Source organism: Marmota flaviventris, chromosome 12, assembly GCF_047511675.1.
Source record: "Marmota flaviventris isolate mMarFla1 chromosome 12, mMarFla1.hap1, whole genome shotgun sequence".
In the NCBI taxonomy this organism is placed as follows: domain Eukaryota; kingdom Metazoa; phylum Chordata; class Mammalia; order Rodentia; family Sciuridae; genus Marmota; species Marmota flaviventris.
The window spans coordinates 21,556,966-21,567,496 of NC_092509.1; the positions used below are offsets into that span (position 1 = coordinate 21,556,966).

General features: G+C 49.1%; 1 protein-coding gene across 1 annotated transcript; it reads left to right on the top strand.

The window, feature by feature from the left end:
• The first annotated feature begins 284 nt into the window (after positions 1-284).
• On the top strand, positions 285-734 carry Calml3 (calmodulin like 3). The gene has a single exon (XM_027944853.2). It carries the CDS (start codon positions 285-287, stop codon positions 732-734), a length of 450 nt encoding a protein of 149 aa, XP_027800654.1.
• The last annotated feature ends 9,797 nt before the right edge of the window (positions 735-10,531 follow it).

Genomic DNA, 10,531 nt, shown 5'->3' on the forward strand with positions numbered 1-10,531 from the left:
CAATTAGCAGACCAGCCTGATTGCTGCTCCTGGCCTCCTGTCTAAACAGGACCCGGCCTTCAGGCAACCGCAGGGGCGGGGGTGTCTGTGAATGGCAGCCTAATCCCGCCAGGCCAAGGATGGGGGAGGACCATACTGCTTCTTAAGCTCCAGCAATTCAAGCTGAGGCTAGAAAGCCAGACAGGCAGCCGCCCCTCGGGATCTCCACCTGTCCTTCCAGGCTGGGAAGAAGAGCCCAGCCTGCCGCCCGAGCTCAGGAGCCCAGCCACCCCTGCCCTGCCAGCATGGCCAACCAGCTGACCGAGGAGCAAATTGCCGAGTTCAAGGAAGCCTTCTCTCTGTTTGACAAGGACGGGGATGGCTGCATTACCACCCAGGAGCTGGGCACCGTCATGCGGTCCCTGGGCCAGAACCCCACAGAGGCTGAGCTCCAGGGCATGGTGAACGAGATCGACCGGGATGGAAATGGCACGGTGGACTTCCCCGAGTTCCTGGGCATGATGGCCAGGAAGATGAAAGACACGGACAGCGAGGAGGAGATCCGGGAGGCCTTCCGCGTGTTCGACAAGGACGGCAACGGCTATGTCAGCGCAGCCGAGCTGAGGCACGTGATGACCAGACTTGGGGAGAAGCTGAGCGATGAGGAGGTGGAGGAGATGATTCGGGCGGCAGACACGGACGGAGATGGGCAAGTGAACTACGAGGAGTTTGTGCGCATGCTGGTGTCCAAGTGAGGGGCTCCTGGGCTGCCCACCTGGCTGGGCAGAGGCCACCTCTTACTGCAGCAAGAACCTCACTCAGGCCTTAAGCTTGAGTCCCCAGCTTAAGCTCCGTCCCCAGCTTCCTCTGGGCAATGCTGCTTTGGGGAAAAGTGGATTCCATCGACCTTTCTGCACCTCCTTTTCTGCCAACTGCTCACCTGCTCGCACAGCAGGATGCAGAACACCCTCAAGCCAAGCAAAGCATAAAATGCTGCCGCCACTCAGGAGCAGAAGCAGAAAAACCTGCCTCTGCACCAAAGTGAACCAAAGGACCAGTAAATGTTTCCTGACTCTGCCATCTGCCAGGATGGGCCTGGTGACATCTTAGAGCTACCTGTTAGGGCAGGATCCCTAACAGGTGTCCAACACGGGGACCGGGGGGATTATAGCCCTCAGTCCATGCCAGAATTCCTGGAACATCTTGGACAGAAGACTTCATCTGCTGTTGGATTGGGGAGACGTCTTGGCCATGGATTGAAGAGTGGTGACGGGGACTTGGATGACTGAGGCCCAGCCTTCTGAAAAACATCACTGCCCTTCCACAAAAACGGCACTTGCTTGTTCCATTCTGTCTTCGCCAAACTTCTGTGATTCGTCTTTTGAAGCTGGGAGTAAAACTGGGGTCAGTTGTCACATGCTTACAATTCACCTGGAAAGAGGGAAATTTGACTGAAAGGGAGAGGGAAGCTGCAGGCAAATAAATACGATGTCATGTTCCTATTTGGTTTCCTTTTTTCTTCCAGTTGAAATGATCCTTGGTAAGTCCAGGACATAAGCCATAAAATTTGTGCTTTTTTGGAAATGCAATGAATTCCTGTACTGACAGGTGTAGTAAAAAGAGAGAAGCCTAGATATGGTGTATCTTGAATATTTACTCCCCCCGCCCACTGCCAAAATGGGGATTGAATCCAGGGGCACTCCACCACTGAGCTATATCCTCAGTTCTTTTAATTTTGGGACAGGGTCTCACTAAGTTGCCCAGGCTGGCCTTGAACTTGTGATCCTCCTGCCCTGGCCTCCAGAGTCATTGGGGTTGCAGGTATGTGATCTTTTGAAAAATACTCACTTTCAATAGAGTGGATAAGTTGGTAGAAATGAGCAGTTAGAAACTCAGGTAGAGCTCCTAGAAGCCTGATGGATCACAGCAGGAAGGAGCTTCTCCTGCCGTCACTGTGGCTGTGGGAAAGCACCCATGGTTAGAAGGCGGCAAGGGGTAGGGTAGGGGTGCTAACTGAGACAGGTCTCCAACACACATGGTGGGAAAGCTCTCAAAGAGGTCCATCCTGTCCACACCAGCCCCGCCCAGAAATAGGATCAGATCATCCAGAGATGTCACTTTAGTTCCAAAGGGAGTGGACACTTACCTGGGATCATAAGAAATGATCAATTTTGGATAAGTCCTTTCTCTCCCAAACCTCCCACCTCTCCCCAACTTCACCCCTTCTTCCTTTGTTCAAAATCAAAGAACCTGAATTCTGGCACTGAACAGCCTGAAATTCCAATGCTGGCCTTGCTATCAAAATGTGTGGCTGTGCCCCCCCCCCCCCCATGATGACAGGCCCCTCATGCAGTCCTTCCTGAACGTGAGGATTTGGTCTGCATAGTAACCCACAACCAGAGAGCAGCTGCTTCTCTTACAAATGAGGAAGCTGAGACATAAGGAACTAAAAATCAGTGCCATGTCCCACAGCTGGTGAGTAAATGTCAGAGGGAGCTGGGATTTGAATGCAAACCTGTGCCCTGACCACTGTGCTACCCAGCCACTCATGCCTTGGCCTGGGCCTCCACTGTGATGATTGCAAGAATACTTCTCTCTAGCATTTGTGAAGATGAGGATTGGTATTCTTGACATGCAGTAGGTGGTTAATAAATGACAATTACTACCACCATTAATGCTAAGGCCCCTTCCCATATTGGCACTCTCTGAGGCTTATAGTGTTCTTCCAGAGAAATGCAGGATCAGACTCTCTCATGACACTTTGGGGCTTGGTTTCTGAGGATTCACTGGATAGTAGGTTCTCCGGTGAAAACCAGCCCTGGTACAGGTGATTGTAAATCCTCCTGCCAGGGGAACAGAACTTTTAGGCGTGGCCAGCACACTAACCTTCCTGACACCTTCAAGAGTCAGGGCTGGTTGTAGATCTTCTGTAAGAGAGGTAGTAGAGAGCCCAGAGGTCACTGGATAGTGGCTCCCTTGGGGGTGGGACAGCAGAAGAGCCAAGGGAAGGTTTGAATGTGAACTACAGAGCCATCTGCTAAAAGGAACAGGACATCCCCTCTAGGAGCAAGCACAACTCACATCTCAGCATATTCATCTCCTAAATTCCTACAGTAACTACAGAAACAGAGGTCTCCCATGGTCTCTCTAGCCCCTGTAGAGGACCTGGCTGGAGGTGTGGCTTGAATCCCCTTCTTTCAAGGTATAGCTTAAAGAAGCCCTTCTAAGCATCAGGACCCACTCACTGCCAAAGCTTTGGCTAGAAGGGGATGAGGATATAAAATATAAAGGTGTTTTGTTGTTGTTTCTTTTTCTTTTTTTTTTTGGTCTCCCTCCCAACCTCCCTGCAATTTAACTGACATCTGTCTTCTTTTCATGTTTTCATGATCTCATGCACCACCTGAGACCATGCATGCACACGTTTTGCAGGACTCATGATCCTTCCACATGTCTGGGCAGGAGCTAGCAGATGAAATGGAGGGGCCCCGGGGCCTCCACTTGCCCTCAGCTGAGCTAACAGCCCCTGATCCTCCCTGCAGTGGGTCCCTCGGAAGCAGAGTGGTAATAAACGGGCTCACTTCTTTCTTCCATGGAAACTCTGGAGAAGAAAGGCCAAAGCTGGGCCCACTGCAAAGTTGAATGTGGCCCTCCTTCCCTTGGTGTTCATTCTTACATGATTTTAAAACATGGAAGCAGGGCCATCTAGTCATGGTGAGTTCCTCCTGTTCAGGCACATGGCTGGACCCCTCTCTGTACCTGCTGGGATCAGGACAGGAATGCCAGGCCAAGAGGGAGACACAATTGGACTGCTATTTTTTTTTCCTGGTGCTGGGGATGGAAGCCAGGGCCTGCCAGGCAAGCCTTCTACCACCGAGCGGTACCCCCAATGCCTGGGCTGCTGCTTTTTAATTCTTTCCCCTACCCACCATGAGAAAGGTGATGTCCTAAGGGTCCCTTGCACAGGCCAGTGGGTCCAAAATCCACAGTGTATGTGTGATCTTTTCATGGGGCTGGCAGTGCCAACTCCCTAGCTGGGTGTCAGTCATTCTGACTGAGTTTCCCCCCAGGGAAATGTGTCCCATCACACAACAGCCTCAAGATCCAGGGCCACCTGGGGCACATGTGCCTATCCTCAGCACCTCATGCCCTGACACACGCACACACACACTTTATCTTCTTTTTCTTTCTTCCTCACCCTGGCCTGAACTCCAAAAAATCTGACTTGTCCTCAGACGCCAAGACAGATGTTTTTATTTGTAAAATGGGATCACCATGACTGGGGGTGTTTTCTTGCCTGTTGAGTAAGGGCAGGGGAGTTGCCGGGGGCTGGAGCAGTGGGAAGACAATAAATAGTCACCGATATGCAGGATGCAAGAGAGGAATGCAGCCTTGTGTTTTTCTGGGACTCCAACTTAGTTCCCTAACATTTCCCTTTGCTTTCAGTCATTGAATAATTGAATTTAAACAACCTCCCTCCTTCCCCCAAAAAAGTGCCATCTAACTGCAGCTCTGAAGGGCATTCCATGCATCCTTGGAGGAAGGAATTTATAAATATTACCTCCAGTTTCATGGGGCTCCCTCATAAATCAGGATTCAGGGCTCCTGCCCTCCCAAACTATATAAAGCATGCTTCTGACTCCCACGTTTCCACTTTTAAATCAACCTCAGCCCGTCCCCGGCGGCTCCTGTTTTTCCTTACAGATTCCAGGGGCCTGTTCAAAGGCTCCCAGAGCCAGTCAGCTAAAAAATGATCCAAGGTTCCCACTGGAGAAATGTAACATCAAAACTCACATGTGGGCTAAGACTGCAAATGAAGTAGTAGGGAATTTGTGCTGTTTCTCCAAAAGGAAGGAAGGAAGGACGGAAGGAAGGAAGGAAGGAAGGAAGGAAGGAAGGAAGGAAGGAAGGAAGGAAGGAAGTCTCTGAGAAAGGTCTGGGCCCAACCCACATACCAACCTCCCTATCACCTTCATTCTGGTGGCTGTTTCTATAGCAACAGGTCCTTAGATTAGGAGTCTGGCCTGAGCAAGGGAAGACAAGGGAGCTGGGCCTGGAGTCACCATGAAGAAGTCCCCTGAGATCCTCTCACCATTTACAAGGCTGAGTGCTGGGTGCTAGGTGCTAGGTGAGATGGAGCACCTTCCTCAAAGTTCAGGGAAGGTTGAGATAGACCTGGGAATGAGGGTCTCCATAGCCAGAGGATAACAATCAGTGTTTCCTAAACATCCTCTCCAAGTCCTTCCCCTCTTTTGTGCACTCACAACTACCCAGGAAGGGAAAGAATCAGGGTACTTGCTACACAGGGAGGAATTCCTGAAGGCTAGCCATAGGTGGGTCCAGATCATTCTGCATGGTGCCCAAGACTGCCCTGCACACCTGGAGGGAGCTTGACTCCAAGGACCAGTCCCAGGAGACCAACTGCAGGCAGCCCCACAGCCCATGGGTGAAGCTCACCTCCCATAGTCACCAGTTGGTCTCATCTACAGCCCACTGTGACCTTAAGACTCTGGTCTAAAGGTCTCCCACAAGAGAAGCTGAACCCTCACTGGGGTACACTAACATGGAGTGCTTACTACAAGTTGCATTTGCTCATTTAATACTCAAAACAAGTTCACCTGGCAGCTACTTTTATTAACTCACATTAGAGAAGAGAAGATTAAGAATTCAGGATTTTAAATAAACCTCCCAAACTCATACATCTAATAGAGTTCCACCCTGCATCTGACCGGCTCCAAAACTCACATCCCTCCCACTGTACCAAAGCAAAGCTCTCAGAGCAAGTAGCCCGAGACTGAGAGTGGCCCATCTAACAGAGGTGGTGAGGGCTGGAAGCCAGGCCTCAACTGAGCCCTGCACAGGGAAGGCCTGGAAGTTGGGAGCAGCTGCCAGAAAGAATGTCTGGGCACACAGGACCTAGAGTAAAGAAGAAACCCAGGAGCCATGAGGACCACTGTTTCAGGGTTCAGGGTGATGGCAGAGCTGGTATTGTCAAGCTGCCCCTCCCTGCAGAGGACAGCTCGTCTCACCGGCCCCCTTGCCCTGACACAGGAGGTTGGTGCAGATCCCGCAGAACTGGAGAGAACCCTGCAGTGGCAGTAGATCCCAATCTACTCACAGTCCCATGCTGTGGGTCTGTCTGGACAAAGCAGGGTGAAGCCCTTGTCAGTCATTGTTGCCGAACAGCTGGGATCTGTCTGGGCTTCTCAGTCTCTATAGCAGGACTCTGCCTCTCACCCAAACTTAGACCAGGGGGCCCACATCATGGGCCATTAGAAAGAAATACATCCCCTATCATGGATGAATAATGTCTCCTCAAAGTTCACACTTTGGAATCCTAATTACCAATAGCACAGAATATGATAATAATTGGAGATGATGGTCTTTACAGACATAGTCAAGTTTAAATTAGGTAATTAGAATTCTCCCTAATCCAAAATGACTAGTGTCCTTACAAGATGAGGAAATTTTGGACAAACACACATACAGGAAGACAATGTGAAAATTTGAGAAGACAGCCACCTATAAACCATGGAGAAGGGCCTGGGACAGAGTCTCCCTCTCAGCCCTCAGAAGGAAACAACCTCCTCCAACACCTTGATCTTGGACTTCCAGACTCTAATCCTATAAAACAACACACTTCTGTGTTTTTAAGACTCCACGTCTGTGGCACTTTGTTAGGACAACTACAGCAAGCTAATTGCTTCCACTCCAAGGGGAGTTTCAAGGTAGTCATAGCCTGTCTCCTTACTCTGAGGCCCAGGAGGGTAGCTAGGAACTTGTTCCAGAACTGTCCCTTCTCCTAGTCCAGTTCTGATTACAGGAAATCATGCCCTCTAGAGCCAAGTGCAAACAGAAGGAGGAGGGAATGAATCCCTGCTACACAGGGAAGACCTTGTGGCAGTTCTGATGCGACTTCCCAGACTCTGGACTTGCAGTTGGTATTCAAAGCCTGGTCCTGCAGAGGACCAGCTTAGTGCCCATGAGAACACTTGCCCTCTCCCACTCTCAGACTTCTGAGGAAGCAAAGAGTCATTTGAGTCTGCATAGCAGGGCACAGTGGCACCATGCTTGGCAGCTTGGGCTGTCTTCTTTCTTCCTTATGCAGAATGACAACTCGACATTATTAATACAGAGCCTGAGGGTGGATGAAAATCAGGTCAGGATAAAAATTTAGGCTTGTAGAATCTTGGATTTGAGCAACATTGTAAAAATATGTAGACTTGTAGAATCTTGCATTTGAACAGCTTTGGAAAATGTCACTGACCCAATTTCCCCCAGGATGCAAGGCCTAACAGCAGCAATCTCCTTGAGAGATGGCTAATCTACATTTCTTTCAATGTGACCATTGTAAGGAGTTCAAAACTAATTGTAAAAAGGTTGGATACTTCTCATCCTTGGAAAATGTTTCCTTGGATGGATCTGAAGGGTGCCTCCATAGGACATCACACATTGGCCTTTTTCTTCTTCTTTCTACATTCTAGATGGAATCCAGAATGCTGGAAAAGAAAAGCAGCCCCTCTCCCCGTGTTAGTGCCTCAGGAGTTTACCAATTCCATTGAGGCTCACACTGCTTTCTCTCCTCTCCAGGCTAAGCAGTGTTCATTCCCTCAAGAGTTTCTCAGATGACACGTGCTCGGTCCCTCACCACCCTAGCAGCTCAGCTCTTGACATGTGTCAGCTTTACAAAATCTATTTTGCTGATGGGTCCCAGACCCCAAGCACCGTGTGACCAACCTTGAAGGCAAAGGGACCTCACCTCTCTGTTGTGAATACAGCACTTGTGAGAATAAAGCTGGTGGACAAATATTATTGAATACTGTGTGTGCACACGTGTGCTAGACTTTAGGGGACACAAAGGTGAATAAGACTCACAAGTGTAAGAGGAAGATCGTAGACAATAATTATAAGGCACTGCAAGAAGAATGGAAAATGCCCTGAAGCAGAGGAGGACACTCTGTCATCAGTTTAGCGGGTGAAGGGGGGCAGAGTGGGTACCTAGAAAGACTTTCCATAGAGGTACCCCTCCAGTCATGTCTTGAAAGCACCCAGGCAGATGATGGGTACGGGTGACACAGGCAAAAACAATAGTATGTGAAAATTCCCAGAGGCACGCACGAAGAGGCAAAATGTCCTTTGGTTCCTGTTTGGGTGGCCACCTCCCATACATCCCTAGGGATCCAATTCCAAGACTGAATGTTTTAGAAAACCTCTCAGGCTTTCCAATCCCCCCTGCCCTCACCCCCAGGTTGGAGACCTTCTCCCTGTCCCCATAACCCTCTGAGGCTGCATTTCTGTAACCCCAAGCACTCACCTCATTACCTTACCAGGATATCTCCTCTGCCATCTTCCTCCCCGCAAGCCATGAACTCCTGGAGCTAGTCACCTTCATGACAGAACGCACAGCATAGACCTGGCTTTGAGTCCCTGTTCAAAACAGGCCTGATGGGATGAGTGGAGCAGCCTAGCGCGTTCTGGCTAGAGGTGTTAGAGATGACAACGGAAAGGGCACGCATGAGGTGATGAAGAGCTTCACAGACATTCTGAGGGCTCTGGGCTCCATACTGGCAATGGAGAGTCATGGGCGACTGTCACATCAGGGTGTTGATTTGGGGGGAAAGAGAAAACATGCTGGCAGCCATTGGAAGAGAAGGTTAGAGACAGAGACTAGTTAGGAGACCTGGATGACAGATAATACAAGAAGAGGCACAGGGCTTAGGATGACGGGGGGTGAACAATGGCAGAAAGAGGGAAATGGATTAAAAATACCAAGAGCTAGAATTTGGCAGGGAATTGGGGGAGGGAGAAAGCCAGAAGGATTTGGGCAGATGGCAAAATGGCCTCCTCCGTCTCTGAAAGCAAGATTGAGAAAGAGAAGTTTATAATTTAGTTTGATGGTTAGAGGGCATAGGACCAGATGAGAAATCTGATTTTTAGTCTCATTGGTTTTTAGGTAATAGGACTTGTAAACAGTCAGAAGTCTGAAGTTGAAGCTGGGCTGGGTTGAAGATCTGGGGAGCCATGGGAATCGACGACCCCCGGAGAGCACAGAGCGAGTTCCTCTACTGCTCACCCAGCTTCACAAGCCTCATCTCTGAAGACCTCAAGCTGCCTTTAGGCTCTGCTGTCACTCTCTTGGAATTCTTGATTTTTGAATCAGGGGCCTTGTATTTTCTTTTCAGACACAACCATCCCGCTGACCGTCATAGTCACAGGGCAGGACCTGTCCCAGGGGACACTCAGTTCCACAGACTGACTGTCTCCTTTAGAGCCTTCATCCTCACACCAGATCTTTGAAGATGGGTGGGCTGGAGTTTGTTGCCACCCAGCCTGTTGATACAACTTTGGCCTTTTCCTTTGTTCGATTTGTTTGATTTTTTTCCCCCCAGAATTCACCACTGATATCGTCGGATTGCACCCTGAATGAGTGGATGACCACTCTGAGAGAACCCAGAGACCAAATGACACTTCACATCCCACCACCTGCAGCACTGGTCGGCCAGGCTGGGCTCAGCGGTACCTGGTTCCCCCTCACTCTGCCGGTTCTCCATGTTCACAGCAGGCTCAATGTCCCAGAATATTCCCTGAACTCTTCCAGCTGTGACGAGAGACCTAGCTGGGAAACAGGTCCTAACAACCCAGGCTGTACGCTCAGCCTGGTGGAGACCCTGAATTCTCCCCCTGCAGCCCCGACTTCCATTCCTATCACCTTCACCAAAGGGTGGATCAGGCAGAAGCTCCTTGAAGGATAGTGACTCTGTTGCTTGGAAAAGAAAATACCTCAAGGTGATTAGATCACTGTCTTTCATTTCAGAAGGGAAGATTAGGGGGAAAAAATGATAGAGTTGTTCTTCTCCAGTAAAATCTAAATGGTCTTAAACAGCAACAACAACAACAAAAACATCTTCAGTTAAAGTTGAGACTAGATATGAGAAAGGATTTCACAATAGCACAGATTTGGAGATGTCTACAGGAAAAAAAACAAACTGGAGAACATTTAACCTGCACAAGAGTTATGCCAGGATAAACAAAAAGTACCTTTGCATTTCCTAAAGTCCTCACACAGCCCTCTGCATAGGAAGTTCTCCATATGGAGGCTAATGCTGAGCAAGCAAATGCTTGAACTTATGCATAGAGGCTCCTTTAGAATATTCCAAAAGACACCAGCTGCATTTCCAAGAACTAGGCTATCCAAATAAGAACCCTGGTTCAAACTCCCCTATCTAATTTTAAAAGGAAATTTTCAGTCCATGTATCTGGAATCTTAGTGGCTTTATGCAAAACCCAGTTCTGCACAGTCACAACTTTAAAAATAAGATGGTGTTCCCAGAGGAGACCCAGGGGATAGAGTAAGAGTCTATTTGTAATCCAAAACCTGTGAGGAAACTTTAGTTCTGTGGCCAAATAGAGGTCTCCACTGGAAAGAGAACAAAAACACACAAAGAGGTTTTGCAACAATGAAGCCCTCTGTTTAAGAGGCTGAAGGGACATCAGGAAAGTCCAAAGAACAGTTAAGAAAATTTCTTTAACCTAGAACATAGAAACTTCAACATGG

Coding starts and splice junctions, on each gene's coding strand:
- Calml3 (XM_027944853.2), top strand. CDS start 285: ATGGCCAACCAGCTGACCGAGGAGCAAATTGCCGAGTTCAAGGAAGCC.